This window comes from Pseudorca crassidens, chromosome 19, assembly GCF_039906515.1.
Source record: "Pseudorca crassidens isolate mPseCra1 chromosome 19, mPseCra1.hap1, whole genome shotgun sequence".
Taxonomy (NCBI): Eukaryota; Metazoa; Chordata; class Mammalia; order Artiodactyla; family Delphinidae; genus Pseudorca; species Pseudorca crassidens.
This window is the reverse complement of record NC_090314.1, coordinates 16,625,985-16,650,426: the sequence shown is the minus strand read 5'-3', so window position 1 is coordinate 16,650,426 and position 24,442 is coordinate 16,625,985. Positions and strand designations below refer to the sequence as shown.

The 24,442-nt window shown below is 53.5% G+C and overlaps 1 protein-coding gene across 2 annotated transcripts in view; it reads left to right on the top strand.

The window, feature by feature from the left end:
* The window catches only part of NXN (nucleoredoxin), a 141,218-nt gene extending 117,091 nt beyond the window's left edge, over positions 1 to 24,127 (top strand). The window contains exons 2-8 of one of the 2 annotated variants that reach the window (XM_067714650.1): positions 1,174 to 1,291; positions 2,918 to 3,051; positions 3,582 to 3,682; positions 5,284 to 5,390; positions 17,476 to 17,655; positions 19,408 to 19,532; positions 22,482 to 24,127. In XM_067714650.1, coding sequence (XP_067570751.1) covers positions 1,174 to 1,291; positions 2,918 to 3,051; positions 3,582 to 3,682; positions 5,284 to 5,390; positions 17,476 to 17,655; positions 19,408 to 19,532; positions 22,482 to 22,664 — 948 coding nt within the window. In that variant the 3' untranslated portion in view covers positions 22,665 to 24,127. The remainder of the gene's footprint in view (positions 1 to 1,173; positions 1,292 to 2,917; positions 3,052 to 3,581; positions 3,683 to 5,283; positions 5,391 to 17,475; positions 17,656 to 19,407; positions 19,533 to 22,481) is intronic. The other variant, XM_067714651.1, reaches the window with a different exon arrangement.
* Positions 24,128 to 24,442: the final 315 nt, after the last annotated feature.

Sequence of the window (24,442 nt, the reverse complement as noted above, 5' to 3'; positions counted from 1 at the left end):
GGCCTCACATTTCTTGGCACATACACTGCCCAACTCCCTGGCTGCTTGGGACTGAGTTAAAAACAATGGTCACAGCCACCCATGCCTTTTCCTCTGCTTTATGCAGCTGGATTTCTGATGCCTGTTTCCCTCGACACCTCCATACCCTATTGTGCCAGTGCCCACAGGGCCAGCCCCTCCTGTCTGGGCCCCAGGCCCCCGGAAGGGAGGCTCACAGCTGAATCACCAGTGGGCCATCCTGCAATCTCCCCTCGTTTCTTTCTTTTCTGGAGGTGCATTGGTAGTTCAACATTTCATTTCTTTACGTCACTTTCTGGCCTTGGCAGTTGAGTTCCAGAGCTCTCAGCAGCCCACCTGACCAGCACCACCCAGACGGCCAGGAGCTTACAGAGGAGCCGGCACACACTCGGCTCCTAGCCCTGGGCTGTCGCCTTCACACTTTCTCAGCCTCGGCTCTCAGACCCTGGCCCTCTGACAGCTGGCACAGCTGACTGCAGGCACCTGCCAAGGACTGGGGATTGTTTTAAGTGGCACAGGGAAATGAGGGCTGGGGCTGGCTGAGGACCGTGCTTCCCCAGTGTCTGCAGGCTGAGTGGCACACACGTAGAGCGACTACCGATATTTCGGTGCATGGACCCGGTGAAGTGGGGAGAGGGGCCGATTTTAACTCTTGGTCATCTGTGGAATGCCCTTGTCCCTTCTCCCTTGGGGCCAAGGGGACACGGCCGAACACCTGCCTGCTGATAGGGTGGAGAGGCACCAATAAAAAGCCTCCCTTCCTGCCTTAACCACCTGGTGGAGGTCTGACTGTATCTGAAAGATGCCGGATCCATCTTCATGTTCATGCTTCTTAGAGACAGTGCCCATGGGGGAGGTAGGAGAGAAAAGCTCACCCAGGGCGAGTGTGGTTCTCCGTCGGCCTCTGCTGCGACTTGAGCCTGGGTGTGGCTCTGACTTGGGGTCCGCTCCACTGTCTCAGGCCACAGGGACAAGTGGGATTGTAGCTTCTCTTGCCCCTTTTGCCCAGCCAGCCCTGCTTTCAATCAGTAATTCATTTCATCTGTACTTTCGTGTTTTCCAGCCTGTCTACCCCTGAGGCCCAGGAGGCTCCGAAGAACTCTGCAATTAATCTGGTTTGGATTTAACCACCTTCTTTTACTTTTCTTCTTATAGCTTAAACTTTGGAACAAATATCGAATTTCCAACATTCCATCACTAATATTCTTAGACGCCACCACCGGGAAGGTCGTGTGCAGGAATGGGCTGCTGGTGATCCGCGATGACCCAGAGGGTAAGACCTTGCTTTGTCCACCCATACTCCCTGCTCTACCCCCCTGCCCTGCCCTCCTCCCTGTTGGTAGAGAGTGTATAAAGGAAATAGATGAGTGTGGGTTTATTTGGCTAGAGAATATTGTCTTGATGAAATTACAGTATTCTCCAGGTCATGGTTAAGATTTTTACGGAGATCAGAATGTCCCTCGTGGGGGCTTTAGTTCATGGGCCAGCGGAGATGGAATCTGAAAAAGGAAGTTTAGCTTTGAGGGCTGAGGAGGCCATTGAGAAGCGGCTTGAGCCCAGATTCCGACTCCTAGTGCTGTTTCAACGGCAGCTCTCACCTTCACAATCAGAGGCAGGCTGTGTGGTTTCGGGGTTTTTTCTCATTAAAATTTTACCGTAGCAAAGTCGCAATCTCTGCATTACTCTGCTGGCCTGGCGGTGGGGGCCCCTCAGTTCTTGGGGCTGCTCAAGTCCTAAGCCTTGGTCTTGCTGACTGGCCGGGTGGCTGGCTGTGCCTGGGTGGCTCTCATCACCCTGCTCAGAGGCTGTCCAGGGCCTGTTTCTCTCCTTCTCTCAACCCCCGCCCCCCAACCCTGTGCACTGGAGTCATAAAAGTCATAGAAGTGTTACAAGTTCTTCTGTCCCTCACTTACTGATCCAATTGGAGGATTCAACCCGGGTCACAAATTTTCCCAGTAAAAATTTCACCTGCTTCAAAGAATTGTCCTCAGTAAAAACCAGGGCAGGTAGAACCAAGTCTTTACTTTCTGAAATGTAAACACACACACACACACTCCACTCTGAAACTTGTTAGAAACCCAGCTTCCCCGCCTCCACCCCCAGAGAATTTTGGATCCATTTGTTTCAGGGTGGGCTTGGCCACCTGCTTTTTCAGCCAGGCTGTGCTTCTTTCTCCCTCCCATCCTCCACCCGCCCCAGGCGATTTTGAGGCAGTGGTCCCTGGACCACCCTGTGAGAAAACACTGTTCTGTTGAGGGGGGGAGCATATCATTTGCTCTTCCTGCCTGGGGCTTACGTGTCACCAGAATGTCGACCATCTGGGTTGAGTGGTTTTACGCTTTCCTTTCAGTAGACTGAAATTCTCATCTCACTTGGTTCCCTGGGCCCCAACCCAGACTGGCTGAATCAGAATCTTTGGGGGTGGGGAATTTTACAGTTCCCCAGCTGATTCTAAAATGCAGAGTTGAGAGCCACTGAGAGTCCAGAGGTGGAATCGAAGAAACTCACAGTTAATACCCAAGGCAGTGATTTCCCAACTGTCCCATCATCACAATTACTCGGGGAGTCGTTTTGCTTTGTTTTGGACATGCATCTTCAGCCTTGCCCCTGAATCCTGAGACTGGGGGTGGGGGGTGACCTGGGCTTCTGTACTTTTCAAAAGCCCCCCAGGAGATGGGTCCTGTGGTCATCCAGGTTCAGGAACCATTGCCTTGAAGGTAGGTAGGGCTCTGCCGCGGATGAGTCCTGCTTTTATTCCTGCTTTAGCTGCGGATTCTACGGATATGTTAAAAAATACTGTTTGGTGATAAAGTTGTCATGCTCTGCAGCCCTGAGGCCTTTTGGGTCAGAGGCCACGAGGAAGAGTCTTAACATTCTCGCTATCTGTTGCCTGTTTCAGGTTTGGAATTCCCTTGGGGGCCTAAACCCTTCAGGGAAGTCATTGCAGGGCCCTTGCTTAGAAATAATGGGCAGTCCCTGGAGAGCAGCAGCCTGGAGGGGTCTCACGTGGGAGTCTATTTCTCTGCACACTGGGTGAGTGTTTGGTCCCTCTTTAGTCCAGACAGAAGGGAGCAGTGATGTCACCACCAACCCCAGCTGGGGTTGGCTTCTGGAGGTGTGACTGCTCAGGTGTCATTTCCCGGCATTCTTGCCTTCTCCTGTGCCCAATGCATTGCTGGCATGCTGCAAGTGCTTATTGTGATGAACGATATTAGCAGCAAGAAAACGACTTCTTTGGACTGGCCTAAAAGGGTAGTCCTTCCCCCTAAAAAACAAATAAATAAAAAGAGGAGTCCTCCTAACCCATTCTGACGAGGCTCCTCATGGGCCCCGCGGGAGCTCGTTTTAACTGCTGCCTGCTGGCACCCACGTGGATGGGGCAGGGCCTGTGCTGGATACGCGCCATCACGAGAGGCACGTTTGTTTCTGCCTCTTCCATAAACTGGAAACGCGATCCGAATCCTGCTTGGGTGTTGCTGACCTGGCCTCTACGGGCAGGTGGCTGGGAATTGGGAAGGCGAAGGCGCGACGTGAGGCTGCAGGATCCCACTCATGTCTTCCAGTGTCCACCCTGCCGAAGCCTCACCCGGGTCCTGGTGGAATCCTACCGGAAGATCAAGGAGGCAGGCCAGAAATTCGAGATCATCTTTGTTAGTGCAGACAGGTAACGCGTGCTGGAGAGAGTGGCGGTGCATCTCCCCTTTTCTCTAGGTGGATGTCTCTTGCCATACACATCTCGCCTCTTTAAGCTTAGAGCTTGGGGGATAGGCATCAGGGAAGACATATCTGGGATGATTATCGGAGGGACAGATACATTTCATATTTACTCACGTAATTGTCTGAAGGGGAGCCAAGAAAAACCCGTCCTTGCTGTCATTATTAAGGGACATCCCAATTCTGGCCTGGGGCATTTGAGATTAGCACGCATTTTTTTCTGATTAGTTCAGCTTTGTGGATGGTGGTGAAAGGATGTGGAGGGGGGAGGATGGAAAGAAAAGAGCCGGAGACTAATGGAATGTGGCACCTATCCTAGTGGGCTCTGCAGTCATTTCTCTGAGCTCTGGCCACGTGCTTTTTCTAGGGGCTCTCCTCAAAACAAGAACAGACATTCTTCCTGGAGTACGTCAGGGCCTTTTAGCCTCAGTCGCCTCTGTTTCTCGCCCTCTTGCCGGCTTTACTCATCAGTGACCTTCCTTCATCTCAAAACTCCAGCCCCAGTTCAGACTGAGCCACCAGGTGTTCTGTTCACAGAAGGGTCTCTGAGATGGCAACACACGGAGGGCCTTGTGTCCACTGTCGTACCCTTGATGTCTGCATGATGCTGTCCTCAGTTTATTGGCCCGTGGGCCCCACCCCACTACACCGCGGGGGGCCCCCCCCCACCCCGCATGGAGTGCGGCAAGCCTGAAGGCATGCCACAGGGAGGAGTCACTTTGTTAAAGCCTTAAACAACATCAACTTGGGAATTCCCTGGCGGTCCAGTGGTTAGGACTCCGCGCTTTCACTGCCGAGGGTGCGGGTTTGATCCCTGGTCAGGGAACCAAGATCCTGCAAGCCCCGTGGCGCAGCCAAAATAAATAAGTAAATAATAAAAAAGTCAGCTTTATTGAAGTACGATTTTCATACAATGAAATTCATACATTCTGGGTGTCCAGTTCAATGTATTTTCACTAATGTATGTACCTGTGTCACCATCACAGTGAAGATGTAGAACATTCCCATCAATTAAAAGAATCCCTCGTGCCTCTTCTCAGTTAATCCTCACCCCCAAATCCCAGCCCCACAGATCCCCGGATCTGCTTTCTATCCCTTGATTAGATTTATCACTCCTAGAGTTTCTTAGACATGGAGTCGTAGGTATACGCTTGGTTAAGTGTCCTGTACGCATCACTGTTATGTGCACAGATTACAAACATGGTGGGGAATGTGGTGTCTGAACATCTAGACTCCTCATAAAAGTAAGACCTGTCAGTGTTGAAAAAGGAGAAGTTAAGCGTGAGCTGAATGTGTAGGGTGCAGAGAAGCGGGATGTTGAAGCAGCCTGGCATTTCAGTTTGGCGTCCACCTGTTGTGTGGAGCTTTGCTTTGGGGTGTGCGCTGGAATGGGTAGGACAGTGTCCTCCGGCCTGGTGTCCGAGGAGCACGATGATTAGAAGCCCCGGCATCTGTAGGGCCCTGGGCACGACTTGGTGGAAGGTGGGGAGGACCCAGTGGTGGTGCCTTGTGGGGTAATAGGGCTTTGTCTCCCTGTGTGTGTCTCTGTAGGTCAGAGGACTCATTCAAACAGTACTTCAGTGAGATGCCGTGGCTCGCAGTTCCCTACACCGACGAGGCCCGGAGGTCGCGCCTCAACCGGCTGTATGGAATCCAAGGTAGGTGTGCCCGACTTGTGGGTTCCTTGGAATCCTGCTCGCTTGTCTGGGCTCACCACCTCTTTGGCTTTCCTTCTAGAGGGAAAAGAACATCTTTATTTCCATGAATGTTCACATTCTTTAGCATCTTAAAAAGATGCGGTGGATTTTAAGGTATGTAGATTATCCCTCATTAAAGCCATTTTTTTTTTTTTTTTTTTGAAAATGCTTGTCCCAGTGAGACAGCTACTTCTCACCACCCGGCCTAGTGGGTTCTAATGTGGTTGGGCTATGGAGAACAGCTGCCCAATGACTCGGCCAAAACCCTATCCCAAGGTTCTTTCTGTCAAACAGACCTGAGGGTGACCTTTGGTTCTGTTAGTCAAGCTCCTTGAGCCTCGGTTTCCTCATCTGTAAACTGTGGATGATATATCTGCCACAAAGAGTCGCTGGGAGCGTTAATAGGATAATGCAAATCCCATACTTCGCACATTCCTGAAGTGTCACAGTGACGGCTGAGGGGGTATTTATTGCCTTTTAGGCAAGAAAATTGATTTCCTGAGAGTGTTGAAAACTTGGACTTGAAGTACTAATCATGGTGTTTTTCAGAAATAATGATTACTAGTGAGACAATCTGTGTTTTTATTCTTTATTATGTGAATACCTCCTTCCCAGCCTTCACCCAGCCAGGTTTTTTCTTGGTGGCCTATTTAGAGTTAAATTCATTGTCTTTGTATCAGTGGTACCAGATCCTGGTCAACCCTAGACAGATAACAGCTAATATTTGAGTTCTCAGTGTCTTGGTTTATAGGAAGTGGAAAAAAAAAAGACAAATCAAGATCTACCCACCAACTCCACAGCTTGTGGGGGAACTCATCAGGTTCTTTAACCTTTTTTCTTCACCATTTAGAGTAAGCATTTGGCTTTGTTAGGAGCTAGTTCCAAAAAATTAATATTTCATTTAAAATTGGTGATTCTCAGTTTCAAATGTGCATAAGAATTCCCTGGGGATCTTGTGAAAATGCTGATTCGGATTCAGTGGTTCTGGGGTGTGGCTGAGATCCTGCATTTCTAGCAAAAGCCCCCAGGTGATGCCACTGCCGCTGGTCCAGGGACCACACTTTGGGCATTAAGTCTGGGTCTGTTCATCCTTTGAGAATTTGGGAGCCTTATGCCTCCTACTAATAAAAAAGATGAAAGCAGTTTTCTTTCCAAGCAGAAGTGGAGAGACATGACGTGGTTTACTGGTCCAGAAGGACGGGTACCAAGTTGGTTAATTTAAAGGAGATGGCCCAGGAGTATTTCCTTCCAGCACTCTGCTTGCAGAGAGCCTTAAAGCATGTGTGCCTTGGGGTAGGAGCAGTATTGCTTGAGAAAAGTGATGATCCTAGGCCAGTCGTACTAAACAGAGGGTTGAATTGCCACTTGGTGGGGATAAGTAAAACTTCATGTCTCTCAATTCACTTATTCATTCATTCAACAAGTATTTGCTGAGGGTTTACCCCCCTACTGCTGACTGACCTTGAGCAAGTTACTTAACCTAACTTTTTTCAGTAAAACTGGGCAGTTTCACTGTTGGATACAGAGTAGGCACTTAATATTTAACTGACTGACTTAGGGGAAAAAAGGGAAATATTTGATTTTACAACCTAAAAAAGATAAACTTTTCGATGTCAAAAAGCTTACTAACAGAAAGGCAACTAACAGTATTAATAACACATGTGGCAAAGAATCTATATCCTTCATAGAAAAAGAGCTCTTTCCAGATACCAGTCCAAAAAGAGAGAGAGACAAACAATTTAGTTGAAAATATGTACAAGATATGAGGTGGGCAATTCACCTGATGCATATTGTCAGAATGGATAAGAAAAATATTCAGAATAATTTTCATTCATGATTTACAGATTAAAACACTGAATTTGTGTCTATCACATTTGCAAAGAACTCTACTTGCCAAAAAAAGATAATCCCCAGTATAGGAAAGAGAGCAGACTGCTAGTGGGAATCTAAATCAGGACAACGTTTCAAGGAGAGAAATTGGCAGTGTACACCAGAGGCCTTAAAAATCTATAAAACCTTTAATTTCAGAATCCCACTTGCAGGAATTCATGTTCAGGAAATTACCCTCTAGCACCCAGCAAAAACTGAACTTCTTTTGCAGTTGGAGGTGCATTTGTGGTTTTTTCTTTCATCTTCCGTATACTTTGGATTTCATCGCAGACCACAGTTCTTTCCTTGCTTTAGCCCCTAGAAAACTCAGAGCTGAATTTGGAGCCACCTTTAGCAGTTTTACAAAGCTGACCATTTCTCTGCGTGCCCTTGACCCTAGCTTGGTTTTCTCTTCCTTCCTTGTTTTCCTGTCAGTGGGATGTTTTCATCAGTTTTTTATTGGATTATATCATGCACTTTTTAAGCAGCCTCAAATCCTTTTTGGAAAAAAGCTGGAGTAGATTTAAATGCATAGGATTCTATTTCTTGAGCTCCAGCTAACCACCAATACTGTACACTGAGCTTGGTGGGGAATAAGAAACCAGAAGGGTGTCCCAGGGCTGCCCTTGAGTGGGCAAGATGGGATTTACATTGGGAAATAACTACAGTAGGATGATATCTTCTGAAGAACTAAAAAGCGTTGGTCAAATAGGTGTCACTTTGTACAAGGGCTCAGAAGACTGAACTTGTCCCCGAGAGCAGAGCGGGTGCTGGGCTTCACTTGGCCACTCTGCTCAGTCAGGCAGCCTCTCCATATGGGGGCATCTTCTTTCCAAACACACGTCCTCAGTGAAGCACAGCCTTTTCCTCTCTGAGGAAGGGAGTTGCCCTTTCTTGGGGGTGGAGGCCAGTGAGGTGCAGGTCATATTCTAGTGGTCGATGCTAAGGCCCTGAGGTCACCTGAAAGTAATAAATTACCAAAGGACAGTCTATATCATGCAGAGCCAGTTTGAGGGTGGGGGTTTCTACCCTCCCTGTGCTCTGTGAGATGCTTCTTGGGGCCCTTGTTGGTGGGGTAGGCACAGAATAGCAGTCTCCTAAGGAGAAATCACAAACCCTGCAAGATTCCGCACAAGTTCTGGGCACACGGCTGAGGCTAGAAGGTACCCTTCTGTCAGACATTGGCAGGGCACGAAAAAATTAAATTGATCGCGGGACTTCCCTGGCGGTCCAGTGGTTCAGACTCCGCACTTGCACTTTAGGCGGTGTGGGTTCGATCCCTGGTTGGGGAACTTAAGATCCCGCATGCTGCATGGTGTGGCCAAAAAAACAAAAAAGGAAAAAAAATTAAACTGATTGTTTTCTGTCTGCCTTCAGAGAGCAGAGAAGGGAACTCTCCTTGTGGATTCTCCAGCTATCGACATGTAAATATTACAGCAGTAGGAGCCGTGGTTGCTAGGTGTGGCCCAGACAGCCAGGATGCGGGTGACCACAAATGAGCAGGAAGAGAATGGAGAGTTTTCAGAGATGCATTCATTTGGCTCAGTCTCTTAAGGCCTGGCAGTGTGAGGATGAGTACATATGTGGTTCCCAGACTTCAAGGAGCCCTCAGCTGAGAGTCAGAAAGCTGATCTGGAGAGGCCCTGTGCCCAGGCAAGCAGCGGCCGGGCAGCCACACAAAAGAACCCAGCTCTGGCCGGCGAGTGTCCTCTGCAGCCCAGCCCTGCACCTGGCCCGTCCCGCTGCTCCTTGTCTGCTGGCTCCACGGTGTACACTCCCTGCCATCTGTACTAGTCCCTCCTCAGCTTGGACCAGCCTGCGTTCCCAGCTCTCTACCTCCTGCTGCCTCACTCTTGGGTTCTCCCCCTGGCACAGTGTTTTCTGCCAGCTGCTCACTTGATCACTGACCCCTTTGGCTAAGCCTTAGGAGTCATTCCTGCAAGCAGCCTGCAGGCATTGCCGGCTGACCCTGATCTGTCTGTCCGCCTCTGGCCCTGTGAAGCCAGAGATGCACTAAAGCACGGTGAATCGAGAGTGTGGAAGAGTCACACAGGATCCTTTTCAAGGCAGCGTTTAATGAAGGGCAGACGGTGGAATAGTCTGAATTCACACGAGACTCTGGCTTGGAGCTCTTGAGCCCAGAAGGCTTCCTGGAGGAGGTGACTCTAGAGCAGGGCCTTACAGAATGGATGGGATTTAGGTAGAGGGTTTATTCCAGGGCAAAGGCCAGAGTAGGATGTCCGTGGTGTACTGTAGGGCAGACTGGGTAATAAGGCTGGTGATGCCACATCACAGAAGGCCTTGAGCACCAGGCTGTGGTCCTTGAACTTTGGGCTTTGGAGCTTTTTGAAAAATTTGATTAAGGGGAGATCAGTACAGTAGTGACGTGTAAACTAGACTAGAAGAGAAATCCCAGAGGCATGTCATCCTCTGATATTTCTGATGGACTCACTGAGCTCCCACTGTAGCCAGACCTCAGGCTGTGGCTCACGACAGGCCTACCTGTGGGGAGAGAGGGAGGCTGCTCCCTTGGGCTCTAGGGCAGGTGGCCCAGGCGGCCTCTGCCTCCTTCCAGCCTCACAGGCTGCTTCAGCTTCATGGCATGTTTTGGGTTCCCCGGTGCATTAGTCGTTAGTAAGTTCTTTGGCAGCATTTCCATTGATCTTACCAGTCAGCATCCCAGTGCGTTTGACTACCAAAATATAAGGTCGAGGAGATCCACAGCCTGTTCGAGGGGGCGGGGTTCCGAGGTCCCGGGGCCATCACTTTCCTCCCTGTCGGCATCTCCCATGGCCCAGACTCCTCCCCTGGGTGAGTGTCTCTCTCCTCAGCAGACCTGCTTTGGTGGGCGTATGGCCGGCTCTCCTGAATTCCCTCAGTCTCCCTCCTCTCCACCACGAAGCATCTTTTACAGCCTCATGTCCGTAACTCAGAATGTCTGTGTGTCTCTCCATCCCCTTTCTTCTTTCTTGCTCAAATAGGGCTCCCATGTCCTCTCCAGGTACCGCCCTCCCAGCACCTCCACATGTTCACCAACCTGGAAGCTCTCTGAACCCCATCATTTTGGGGCCTTTATGGAGGTCTCACTATGTAGGCATGAGTGGTTAAATCATTGGCCATTGGTGATTAACTCAACCTCCAGCCCTTCTCCCTTCCCCAGCTCTTGAGGTCAAGGGTGTGGAGCTGAATGTTCCAACCTTCTAACCACGTCTCTCTGGCGACCTAGACCCGTCATCTCGCGAGCATCCAAAAAGACACTCACTCTTACCACTTCCATTCCAACAGTCTTGGAAGCTCTTGCGTCAGGATCTGGGACTAAGACCAAATATTATAACAAAAGATGTTCCTATCACCCCAATCATTCAGGAAATTATAGGGGTTTTAGGAGCTCTGTGCCAGGAGCTGGGGATGAAGGCCAAATACATACGCCTCACCATGTTACAGTATCACGATGTGCACGTACATACACTCCATGCATATGCAGAGTCAGTGGAGGGTTCCACCAGCTCTCTGGTCTTCTGCAAATCCCGCAGGGCTCTATCTGCGAGAGCTCATGCTCCCTGCTTGACTCTGTGTCCTGGTCTCTCACCCCACTTTCTGTCTCTTCCTGAACGTTTCGATGAGGGTGCTTTCAGAGAGCAGTATGAGGTACCTTCCCCTGCCCGCACCCAAGCTGAGCCACCTCCACCTGGCCTGTCTTTGGGCCTTATAGCGCGCAAATGACTTCATCAGACCATCTTGAGGCCCATGAGGGCAGAGCCGCTCTGTGTCACCTGGACAGGCTTGGGTGAAAATGGGCAATGCAGAAGAACCTGGAATCCTCCGAGCATCCTGGGAGCTGGGCTCAGAGCGCCCCCGGATTCTGAGTATCTTCCAGCATCCCGAGGAGGCCTTGCATAAGATGCTGCCCCTTCGTTCAGGTGTCCATCCAGATGGTGGTGGGAGAGTCTGGGTCTTGAGGCTGTGTCCTCCAGTCACCCCTTTCAGAGATGGTAGGACCTGCTGCAGGCCTTGAGGAGGCATCTGCTCCCAGGCTGGTTGCTGGTCCCTCGGGTGCTCTGGCCTGAGCCCGGGCCGTGTTAGCTCGCAGTCTTCATGGGGCCGCTTGAGTTCACCAAAGCCTGGCATGTGGCCTCCATCCACTTCCTTTGCCTTGGGGAGTAGCTGGGTTGGCCTCCCTCCTCCCAGCGCTTTGTGCAGACTGGGGAATTTGTAGCCCTATAAGCTGCTGACAAATGCCTTTCTAAGGAAAGGGTTTAGACGCACTTGGCAAAAGGCAGATCCCATTAGCAATTCTCTAATGCAGGCTGTTGGAGAATACCATGTTCTGCGCAGGGAGGCTCCGAGCCCCTTCTCTCCTGGGTTAGAGGCCCTCGCTGGCTTTGTTCCTCTCCTCCCCACCCCCGCCCCCGCCTCTGGGGCCAGCGACAGGGCCCAGGGTGGACGGAGGCCCTGCCACCAGGAGAGCAGCAGGGAAGACCGGGAGGCAGTTGTGTGAGGCCCGTCGCTCTCCCGGGATCTATTTATCTTCTGTTTCTCTGTTGCCCTCTTATTCCTTAGCCTTATCCTCTGGCTTTTTCTTCTCCTTTTCCCCTTTCCCTGCCTTTCTCATCCATTTCCCGCCCTTCTCCTCTCTCTTTCCCTTCCTTTGCCCTCTTCCCTGCTCCTTTCACAAAATGGACTTGAGGCAGAGTCTCTTTATTTTCTATAGAAACGAAACATTCAGCCATTGTGTTTTTCAATGAGTAGAGGGCGAGGGGCCCACGCTGGTGTTTTTTGTGGGCTGGCGCAGGCTCTGTGGAGCGGGCCCCCTGGGCCTGGGGAGGGCGGCTGGGGGCTGTCTTAGGGCCTACAGAGCAGCCTCAGTGCTCTTCTCTGCTCGTCTTGTTTCATTCTGAAAACATAAAAAAAGGAAAAACAGGAAAGGACAAAGAATAATGTAACAAACACCCATGTGGCCACCACCTAGAACTGACATCTCTGCCTGAGGTATTTATCAACGAATGGGAGCATTAAACACAGACCAAGTGGGGCTCCCTTTACTCCTCCGTGGAGCCTTGCCCCTTCTTTCTCCCCAGCGGGGGAGAGCGGTGACACTATCAGCCCTTCACTGTGAATATTCCTCATCTGTTTTCAGAAGTTCACTGAGTCTCTGAATCCGTGAGTAATGTATAGTCGTGCTGGGTGTGTTTCTAGAAGTGTACTTAAGTGCTGACATGCTGTAATATCATAATGCAGCTTGCTTTTCTCACTAAACATTATGTTTTTGAGATTTATCCCTGTTGATATTTACATCTGGTTTATTTCAGTGCCGTGAAGTGCTTTGTTGTACCACAGCCTGTTTATCAGTTCCACCGTCAGTGGATACTTGGTCATTTCTGGCTTTTCTGTATTACAAGAACGCTGCCATTTTAAATGTCTTCTTTGGGACTTCCTGGCGGTCCAGTGGTTAAGACTCTGAGCTTCCACTGCAGGGGGCTCGGGTTCAATCCCTGGTCCAGGAACTAAGATTCCCGCATGCCACGTGGCATGGTCAAAAAAGAAAAGTCGTCTTTGTGCCTCCTGACGCGGGCCTTCTGGCCGAGTTCAAGTGGGCCCAGACTCATCCCTTTGACTTCCTTTGGGTTTCTCTGAGCTTCACCACTCAAACCAGCTGCCTTCTTCCTTTCCTTAACTCTCCCAGTAGGGGAAGGTTTGGGGGAGAAGGAGGGGGAGGAAAAGAGGGATGTGATGAACTGGGGTTGATGTTGCCAAGGCGTGGTCTGTATTTGTCATCCCACCCCTGCTGCCCTACGGTTCCTGTTTGATTTTTACTTAATGTTAGTGCATTCATCATAATATCATTTAACAAAACTCAAATATGTATCTATTTTACCCACATTCCTGCCTTCCTAGCACAACTGTTTTCACTTTTCTGAGTCCTTTTGGTCTCTGTCTTCAAGCATATTTCTACATAGTTGTAATTGTACACATAGCACTGTGTATTCTGCATTTTCAACTCATCCATGCATTACAAACATTTCCATACTGCCACAGTGTTCACGATGACCATTTATTTCCGTGATCACGTAACCACTTGCCCTGCCACGTGCCCTAACCCACTCTTCCTGTCTTGGGGTCTGCTTTTCCTCCCCTTTCTCTTCCCCACTGCCAGCAATCTTTGCGATCACATTGCCATCTAGAAGCAGAGAAACAAAGTTGGGTTACGGCCCTGACCAGGTCCTCTCCCACCCCCAGGTGCTGCCCCAGACCCACCACCTCCTTTGAAACTCCCTCTTTCCTTGGTGATAGGAAAGCAACCAAACGCAACTGTGGGACAGTCTCCATGCACGTGGCTTTTTTTTTTTTCCGGCCGCGTTGGGTCTTCGTTGCTGTGCATGGGCTTTCTCTAGTTGTGGCGAGCGGGGGCTACTCTGTGGACAGGCTTCTCATTGCAGTGGCTTCTCCTGTTGCGGAGCACGGGCTCTAGGCGTGCGGGCTTCAGTAGTTGTGGCACGTGGGCTCAGTAGTTGTGGCTCGCGGGCTCTAGAGCACAGGCTCAGTAGTTGTGACGCACGGGCTTAGTTGCTCTGCGGCATGTGGGATCTTCCCGGACCAGGGCTCGAACCCGTGTCCCCTTCATTGGCAGGTGGATACTTAACCACTGCGCTACCAGGGAAGTCCCGCACGTGGCTTTGAGATGGTTTTAAATACTCACGAATCGGCTCCTCCCAGGAGGAAACAGTATGGAGCCGGCTTCTTAGGCCTTGTTCCTTCTTCTCTAGGTTTTCGGGGAGATGCTGAAGGGGATTCTGAGGCACTGCTGTGGTCCACCCAAGCTCCCCTGGGTGGGGGCCTGGGGCTGAAGCCCTCTCTAGGAGCGCAGAGTGTGTGTTCTACTCGCAGAGGTTAAGCTTGGGGTGGTGCAACCGACAGAACACCAGCCGCACACGTGGCAGCATTATACCATCCCCGGAGCCCTCCCTGTGGTGTTGACGTCGCCTCGGTGTTCTATTACTTTAGCAAACTCCCTCGAGCCAGCGTGGAGGTTTCTGTTTATCTCACGAGAGCAAGGCACCAGTCTTCTGTCCCTTCTCGCGAGCCAAATGATCAACTTAGGGATGATTAAAAAAAATAATGATGAACTTATTTATAATAAGAGCTAATATTTACGGAGTACTTACTGGGTGCCAGATGGTCTGCTCGAAAGCATTTTCTACGTGTCATTCTACTTCCAGCCCCCAAGTAAGACAGGAAACTGTCACTACCCCCATTTGACGGTGTGGAAATGAGGCTCTGAGCAGTTAAGTGACTTTCCGGGGTCTTCCTTAGAATTCTTACTGTACTCTGCCTCCAACCATTCCAGCCATCCCAGCTGGGAAACGACAAGTTCAAGAGAAGCAGAGGCGAACTGCTCCCTTTTCATTCCCGTCAGGGAAGCGAGCCCCTTGCTGGGGTGGTAGTTATTCTGTACAAAGGCATTGATTAGAAATTTTCCATTCCCTTTAAGTTTCCCATAAGAGGCTCTGCCCTATTTTCTCCTTAGAAGTCTCTGCTTCGGGGAACCTGCTTCAAGGGAGGGGGGAGCAGGAAAGGCCTGATGGGGCGGGGGGCGGGGGAGAGAGGGGAGAGGTGATCGTATCTCAGCCTCCTTCCCCAAAGCCTCAGAGAAGAGGGAGGTGGGTGGTGCAGAGAGTGTGGATGCAGGGCCCACCCTGCCCAGCTCCTCCATGGGGATGAGAGTCCCCAACCCCGGGCTGTGAGCGCTCCCGCCAGTGGCCGGCCTGGTAGAAAGAGCAGCAGCTTTTCCAGCAGGCAGACCAGGCTTCCTGTCCCACCGTGGCCACTTACTGGCCAGACGACCTTGGGCAGGCAACTTGAACATCTGCAGGAGGAGGATAATCATACTTCAGGAGTGAGTGAGGTCCCACGCCCTGTGCGGAGCACAGAGCAGATGCCCTGAGAGCAAGCTTCCTTTTCTCACCTGCTGGTTGTCTCTGGAGGAACATAGACACTTAGGGCTCCAGGGCCAAGCTAACCCAAGATCCGGTGATGGGAAGGCGGCCTGGCCCGATGCTTGTTGATTCTTTTTCTCTGTCCATGTGCCGGAAATGGGCTTCTCTTGGTTGAAGTCTGTGGTCATTGTACCGAGTCGCTTTCTGTTTACACTCCACAGGCACATGCACCTCATCATCTTGGGCTCAAAGCACCAAATACAAGGGGGACTTCGCTTTCACGTAGCCGTGGGGGAGGAGTGGGGAGACCCGGGGGCCCAGCGGAGCTGTTCCTCTGTTGACTTGGCGAGGACGCCATGGCAGCCAGCTGGGGGCCTGTGTCCCTGCCCTGCTGCCCTGGTCCCCACCAGCCATGACTGGAGAGAGGCTGCAGCCGTGGTAACAAAGAAGCCTCTTAGAGTAGTCACTGGGAGAAACCGAGGCACCAAACCAGGAAGTGAGCTTCTTTGCCTTTGGATTTTACTTCTCCTGCCTTTTCTGTCCGTCCTCTGTGCCTGCTTGCCCTCCACAGACCAACTCAGCATCCCACGTCTGAGCTACAAACAGGCCTGCTGCAGTGTCTAATCATAGCAGTGGGCAGGCCCTGGTTTAGCCCAACACTTGAAATTGCCCAATTTCAGAAACTGATTAAAGACCTTGGCCAAGGCATTTTTGAGATGAGGTATGGTGCTGGGGAGGTATTTGTCTGCAGATGGCCAGACTGTCATGTTGTGGGCCCCAGCCCCAGGCTCCCTTCAGGTTTCTGACTCAAGCCCAGCCCGATCCGGGTTGGGGACACACCTGATGTGAGCCCCAGGCCTCTGGGGGATGACATGCCATTGTGCGGATGAGGCTGGAAATGCCCCAAGTCTCTTGTACTCTGACACACAACTCAGGAGACCCGGACAACTCAGGAGGCCCGGACAGCTCTGGGCGCATCCTAAAAGCCCGAGTGTGCCGGCTGCAGCCACGTGCGTTTGTATGTGCTGTGCGTTGTGGGAAAGGCAGTCCCCAGAGTCTGTTTCTCTCTGGACCTGTTCCCTAACATGCCAAGCCACTCCTTCTAATAGGTGTGAACATAATAGACTCGTTTTTCCTTTTTCAGACAGGCTCACCACTGCATGCCCGCTGCCCCAGCCACCATGCAGGTCATAACAGCAGGGCTGTATTTCTGGTACCTCAGCATCGCCCCCCGTGGCGAAGTAAAATGTCAGTGGAGCAAATTACCGACTGAATGCTGTGGAATCTATAAATATTAAATTGCTCTGGCTTTCCCTGGCCCATATAAAATTAAAGCTCCGGTCAGCTCCAGAGGGAAGGCAGCTGGTTGGTGCAAGGGGGGAGGGGACCAGCTGCCAGTGGAGAGACAAGTGTCCCCAAAGGGCAGGGCCGAGTCTGCCTCTGTGGGTGGTGGCTGGAGGAGAAGCAGCGGGGAATGGGGTACAAAAAACAGGGAGGTGGAAAACCCACATGCGACTGTAACCCAGGAGGGATCTCCTCTGATTTTCCACTGGAGGCTTCATGGTTAGAGGCGGGCTGTGGTTTGCGGGGCGCTTTGTGTTGCGTTTCTTACCCCAGCCCAGGATTCTAACATGAGGGCGACAGCACTGCCGTCAGCATGTTCCCTCCAGGGACTGCCTCCCTCAGAGCGAATGCTGGAACCTCCCCAAGCAGCAGGGCTGGAGATGGCGGCCAGCTGTCCTCCTCGTGTCCTTCTGCCCCTGGCAGCCCCTGTCCCAGGCTCCTCCCCGCAACAGGCCCCCAGTGCTTGCACGGGTGGGGCCCTCCTGCCCTTGACCTGTGCTGGTCTGCATTACAGGGGAGTGGGTGTTCACACCACCTCATGAGGTTTAGACTCCCTGCAGGTATGGGAGCAGCTCCTGCTTCTTGGGGATCTCTCTAGGACTTCCCTGCTTCTATGTGCCAAGCCCCCGTGCTGAGTTCTGAAACGCACAGCCTTGTTGATCTTTACGTGGCGGTAGGATAAGGTGGGAGCTTCAGTGCATTCACCAGGAGCCGGGGGGCGGGGGAGTGACTTGCTTATTAGGCTCCCATGGAGATGTTACCTGCCAACCCAGGGAGGCTCCCTGGCTCTTCAGAGGCTGAGCCCAGCTTCCATCCCAGAGCTCTCTGGCTGAATTGTGTCCTAGGGGGCCATCCCGTGGACTGTGGGTCTGTGGCCAATCTCGCGCCCTCTCTTGCAGGCATCCCCACCCTCATTGTGCTGGACCCACAGGGGGAGGTGATCACGCGGCAGGGGCGGGTGGAGGTGCTGAACGACGAGGACTGCAGGGGCTTCCCGTGGCACCCCAAGCCCGTGCTGGAGCTCTCCGACTCCAACGCCGTGCAGCTCAACGAGGGCCCCTGCCTCGTCCTTTTTGTAGGTATGAAGCTCAGCGGGAGCCCCAGGGTGGGACGGGATGGGCAGAGCTCACTGGGTGGGGGTCTGGGAAGTCTGTCCCCACATCTTCTTTCTGTCGCCAGCAACGCAGGGCCTGGGCCTTTGTCTCCGCGGCTGCCGTGCTCCTGACCCCAGTGATTTACTCGTGGTTCTCCCCTGTGGGGGGTGGTGTTCTGGGAGCTGCTGCTGTGCTTTCCTTCCTAGCTGCTCCCGGCTGCCAGCTGGGAGGAAGAGGTCAGCCCGGGAGGAAGCCCTCGGCCCCGTGATGAACAGACCCATTGTTGGGGGCCGGGCTGCAGCACAGCAGCTGTGGGGGGCTGGGCCCCTTAGGCCAAGGCTCGTCCCCAGCTGCTGCTGCCGCTCACCTGTGCTCTGAGGAGCTGCGCCAGGGTGGCTGGAGCAGGGCCCGGCCTCGGGGGGCATCTCCGGGGCTGAGAGCCCCTCAGTCTCCCCGCCTCTCCCACTCTGACTTTCAGTGGGTGACAGCAGGAGGACACAGAACACCCACTCCGGGCTCCCTGCAGGCCCATAGGGTGACCCTGGTTCCTTCTGCAAACGGAGCAACTGCTGGCCAAGGTCCACCTTGCCCTCTGCCTTGGGACTCGTTGCTTGGTTCCAACTTAAAGTAAATCTGGGTACCGGAATCACGGCTGAGCTGCTGCCATACGCACCACGGTGAGGGGCTGGAGAATGCAGGCAGCATCCGACCCCCATTCTCTGCGAGTCTGGTTTGGGGGCCCCCAGGCGGGAGCCAACATGCAGACTTGAGGGAATCCTGAAGCAAACTGGCTTGCAGGCTGGCCCTGCGCTTGGAGGGCAGAGGCCCTGGGAGGGGCTGGCCTTGGGGGACCATTCACCTTGGGGCTTTCCTGGGCAGGCTCACACGCCCACATCCTGGGGCCTGGGAAGCAATTCTGAACTGAGGGACCGTAGGGAACCTCACTGGCCATTTGCAGATGTGGAAATAGGGTCCCAGGGAGGCAGAGCGAGTTCCCAGCATCACGGAGCTAATTAACTGTGGATCTAGAGTGTGTGGGGCCGAGCCTGCGCACTGGGCCTCCCGGGTGGTGTGGCACTTCCGGGGCACCTGTTTCCACCCACCCCCGGTCTGCGCTTGCTCTGGGTTTCAGGGTTCAGCAGGAGTGAGCTGCTCCCATGCTGCTGTTTCACTGGAGGCCAGAGCCCGGCTGGGGGTTCTTCCCTGCAGTCAGCCTGTCCCTTCCCAGCCAAGTCCCGCTGCCAGCTGTGAAGTTGCCAGTGCCCTGGTGCTTCCCAACCACCACCAAAGCTGCTGATCAGACCACAGTCCTGACCCACCACCACCAGTTCTGCCATTTCCATTAGGAAGTCAGAGATCCGCGGTCACAGCATCTCATTCTGTGATTGTGAGGAAAAACTGCCGGGACCTCAGGTCCTGGCCTAGGGGAGGCTTAGCTTCCAAGGTGGGTTTGTGAAGAGCTCAGTGAACAGGACTGCACTTGCCTGGGCATTAGCGCTACTTGGTTCTTCCTGGGGGCGTGGTTCAGGACAGCCTGTGTGTGAGAGCAGCGAGCATGCTGGCCTATGCCTGGGGACACACGCTCCTGCACCCAGGAGGCGAGGCTGGTGTCCCAGGGGAGGCTTCTCTTCCCTTCAGGCGCTGCTCAGATGGGCAAGTCAGGCCCTGGACCCAGGCACCACTCCATCTTGATTGACAAGCCAGTGCGTCTTTGTGTCTTTCTCTCTCCTGTCACAGATTCTGAGGATGACGGGGAGTCCGAGGCGGCCAAGCAGCTGATCCAGCCCATAGCTGAGAAGATCATCGCCAAGTACAAAGCCAAAGAGGAGGAGGCGCCGCTTCTGTTCTTTGTGGCGGGGGAGGTGAGTGCTGCTGTGGCCTGGCCCCGGGGCTGGCTCAGCTGGCCCGCTTTAAAACACCGGTGATAACAGCCCTTGGGGATGTCTGAAGGGGTTCTGGGGTGACCGTGCTTCCAGAACACTCCACAAACAAATGTAGCATAAGAAGATGTCAAGGAAAACCAATTCTGGCCCCTGCCGCCTCCTTCTTGCCATCTCTCACACACAGCAGCCTCAGGGCCGCAGGAGGCCCTCCCACGACAGAGGCCCCCCCACCCCTTGCACCCAGGCTGTGCCCACCCCGGCTGCTGGGGAGCCACAAAGATCGCGATCAACACTTACTCCCTCTGGGCTGGGTCCAAACCAAGCTCTTGGTGCTTTACAGAGTGTCTTCTTGGTTAGTCCCCTCCCCCGGCCCGCAAGGGGGCCTTTTCCCATCATGGGATGCCGGCGGGGATCCGACCACCACTCCGACCTGCAATTACCCCTCCAGCCCAGGGAGAGTGCTGACGTTCCTGGCATCCCTGTGTCTCCCACCCCAGGCCTGTCCCTGGAGGGCCTTCGTCTGGGCTGGACCGAGCAGAAGGCTCGCCACCGGGAGAGGGGGAGGGGGAGGGACGAGGGGCAGGCCCTTAAGCTGGGCCGCCTCCCCGGGGGTCTGGGAGCCTGGGTCCCGCACACGTGGAATCTGCAAGATGGTCGCAGCCACGTCTCCCCGGTCCCCACCCCGAGCCACCCTCCGCACAGGTGCCGCTGCCTTCCCCCACCCGGGGAACCGGCCTAAGCCAGTTACTGACGGATACACGTTTTGAAGCCCCCCTGCCCTCCTTGCTCCCATCTGTACCTCCAGTTGGTCCGAGCCCCTGCTCATTTCACGCTGTTTGGATCCCAGGGGATGCCGCGGCGGCGCGACACCCGGAACCACCCATTCATCACCTCAGTAGCCGCCCCTGCTCCGCGGGCCCCTGGAAGGCAGCTGAAGTCACCCTGCCCAGCCGTGGGGTGGAGGGAACAAAGCAGGTTCACAGGGCCCTGCCTTGGGGGTCCCCAGCCCGCTCCACACAAAGCACAAATGGAAGCCGCTCTGAATGTATTAAACTCTAACCCCTTTCGAACGGCTCGGAGAGAAAAGATGGGCGCAGAGGAGAAAGGGCGGAGCCAGCGCGGGGGCAGGGCTGGAGGGCTCCGGTGGCCGCGTTACAAACGTGGCTGAAAAGGAGCAATGGCAGGTTTCCTATAGGCCAGGCCCGAGCGAGGTGCCTCACCTGGACCACCCACGTGCTCCTCACCTCGTGGGCAGGGAGCATCGTCCTTACCGTCCCACAGATGAGGAGGGTGAGGCTCAGAGAGGGTGAGCCGGCTCCGAGCCCCGCCCGGGCGGGCTGTGAGTGCGGGCTGGCTCTCACGCTGGCGGAGCCCCACGTGAGCCATTATTGAATCCGTTTCACATGTTTTAGGAGAGCTGGGCTCCGAGAAGTTTCTGCCAAAGTCCTGCATTAAGTGGGTGGCAGAGAGAGGAGTGAACGTGAGATGAGGAGTGACTCTGGAAGCAGTGCTCTCCCTTCCTCTGTCCGTGCGGGTCTGGCAGACGGGCCGCCCAGCCTGGACCAGGAGGTTGGGCAGAGGCCCGGGGGCATCCGCTGCTCCAGCTCTCCCACCCACCGCCAGGCCTTCCCCTGCTCTGCACCTGGGCTCCTGGACTTGGCAGCTCTCTTGGTCTGACCTCGGAAGCAAGGCAGCCAGGAAGGAGCACAGGGCGCAGGAGCATCAGGCACCGACTGGGGGCCTCTGAGCCCTGGACTTAGGCCCTTCACGATCCCCCAGGGCTGAGCGGGCTGCGGCTTTGTCTTGATCCTGTCCTCTCCCGCAGGCAGAAGTTGCCCCTTCTGAAGCCTTAACAGACGTTAAAATTCATCTCCCCGCGTTTGCTCCAGGGAAAGTGAAGGGGAGGCAGCGGGCTCTGGCTCGGCCTCCTAACGGGAATTGGATGTATGGTATTTGTCCAGGTGTCTCCCCTCTGTTTATCGTGAAGATTGTTTATTAACCCAGATGGAGGCCCTGAGTTGGGTGAATGCTGCCAGAGATGCTGAATCCCCGGCATTGCTGGGAAGTGCGTGCTCTTTATAGGGTGGGGGAAAGAAAGACAGTAACTAATCATCTTTCCTAAAGAACTGCCCTTTCAGAAAGAAATGTTTCTTGTCTCAGAGCCCGGTGAGCCTCCTGCTCACCCGCATTTAAGGCCAGGAATACCCCGAGTCCTTTTTCGGCAGGGCGACTCAGGGCTTTTCATTCAGTGGAGAGTTTTGCACATTTTATGGTAAGACAAGCTGGGGATGGGTATAGACAGCCCATTTCCTGTATCAGCAGCGTGAAAGGTAATCTCAGGTGGTTGCTCCCTTACAAATCTTTCTCCTTGTCTTTGGATTTCTCTTTGCCTTTATACTTTAAAGCTACATCTGATACTAGGGAAATTCCTCAGGGCAGTCACTGGGAACGTATGGTAAATACAGCGACCCGTGTAAACTTCAGTAGCACTTCAGGGGCCCCGGCTTCTGAACTGGCGGTGTAACTCCTGCCCCTGCTGCAGCTGTGGGGCTGGGGGCAGTGGGCTGTTTTCTTAAAAACATTCTGAAGTTGAAGTCCAGATTGGCCTGGGCCCACAGTGGGGCTGCAGATAATTGAGAGTTGGTTGCAAAAGTAAGTAATCAAAGGACATCCCATTTTCACAAGTTAAAGCTGCTTTCATGCTAATAAGAAAAGATGGCTTGCCTGGGGTTTGGGGTGATGCAGAGAGAGAATTTTATGAACCAGGCTGCTCCCCGTTCTGAGAGCCCATCTTTCCTGGAGGCCGGCCTCGCTCCAGGATGATGTGGTGGCTCCGTCCCTAGGCCGTCTGGGGAGTCCGGGCCCAGGGGACTCTCTACCCTCTTTCTTGGAAACTTACTGGTTTTCTTTCCCTCCGGTGACTTCCAGGATGACATGACCGACTCCCTGCGAGATTACACCAACCTGCCCGAGGCTGCCCCTTTGCTCACCATTCTGGACATGTCAGCCCGGGCCAAGTACGTGATGGACGTGGAGGAGATCACCCCTGCCATTGTGGAGGCCTTTGTGAATGACTTCCTAGCAGAAAAGCTCAAACCAGAGCCCATCTAGTCGGGCTCCCGCTTCCCGGGATGTTATTTAAAACGCATTCTTCTCCTCCCCCTCCCCCGCCCTTCCCTCCACCCTTGGACTTTCCCAGGGTGTCCCGAATCACACAGCCCAAGTGTCCAACCTCTCTGTGGTGCCTTGTTTTCTGCATTAACTCCTCAGCTAGCACCCTAGGGTGCGCATCCTCTCCAGCAGCAGAAGAACCTCCGTGTTTGGAGACTCTGCTTGGGATTCGCGGGGCTGGCATAACCCAGCCCGAACTGGGACTGCAGCCTTCTCTTGGTCCCTAGCTCTTGGTGAGGTATTTGCCAGGGTGTTCTTCTGTCAAGTGGGCACCAAGGGACAGAGCATCGGTGCTCTGGCTCTGCCTTAGGTGCCGGCACGTACGAGCAGAGCCCGAGGGTTCAGAGGCGCACGCGCGGCGGGTGGAACAGGGAGAGCGCGGCAGCCGCGGAGGCCCCGTGCAGAGCTGCTGGCGAGGACGTCCTTTCCTAATTGACTTGGTCTGCCTTGGTCTGAGGGAAAAACACCAGCTTGTCAGCCGGTTCTCGGGCAGGGGCTCTCCAGCCCTCAAAGGAAGTTTGTGTTCTTTTCTGGTGAGGAAGAGAGTAGCTACGGTAATGATTCCCGTACTAATTGCTTACTTTGATGGAGCGCCTCCCATGTGATAAGAAGGAGCTGCTCATTCCTTCCTTCTAGCTCTTTCTTCCTTGATCTTGACCTTCTCCCAGTTTCTACCTTCTCAGATGAACAGCCCCTACAATCTTGGAATGTTGTTACTAAGTTCTCCCCCTTGGACATCTTCCCAAGAAGACGCGGTGGTCCTGTGTTCCCGGAGGAGCACCGCTCACCAGCTCAGACCTGACTCAGCCCGGCTCTGGGCCTGGGGCCGCTGGAGCTCTGCTGAGGTGCTCTTGCCCACCCTTGGTCACCCCTGCATTCCCTTTTCTTCTCAAAGCAGAACTTAAAAGAGACAAAAAAATTACCAGAAGCCTAGCTTTTTCCTAAGAACCTACAGAAAGGGCTGTGCCCTGAGGTGGGAGTGCAGGCCAAAAACAGGTCAGCTAAGAGTAGGCCCTGGGTCCGCTCTGCCGGGCCCAGCTCAGCTCCTTGTTTGGGCTGAACTGACCACAGAAAGGAAGCTAACAGCTGTGCTCTTAGGATTTGGGATGGAAGGCTTTGCCTAGGGCCTCACAGGGTTTCAGCCTATCTCAGTCAGAAGTCAGGGCCTTTAAAAGAATCTCAGGCCTCACCCCTGGCTCCACTCACAGCCAATCAAGACCATTTATTTGGAAAACCCAGCCCCCTCCAATTAGCTGTTGACATGTTGCTCCTTGCTGAGTGGGATTGTTGATTTGTAGTTCAGAGGTACAAATTTAGTTGGTAATTAGACTGTCACTGTTACCAGCCTGAAATGCAGTCACCTAGTAAGAAATAAAACAGGCATCTCTGGACGTTATCAACCACTTGGCCATTCCTGTCCTTCATAACGAAACTCTTTTGGCTTGTGCTCCGTGGGGTGGGCAGTGGCGGGGGGGGGGGGGGGACACACAAGATCCTCTTGACTTTCACAGGATGTTTGGCAGCTATGTTTCAGAATTTTTGAGAACCAAGCCCTAACGTGGTCGTCTGTCGAACCCTCTGGAAGCCGGGATTCTCGTTTGGATTAGAGCGTCAGAGGCAGATCCCCCGCTGGAGCTCTGGCTGCCACCTCTCCGGGTTTGACTTGCTGTTGCGGGGGGTGGACTCTCGGATTACAGACATCCTTGTGGACACGTGTT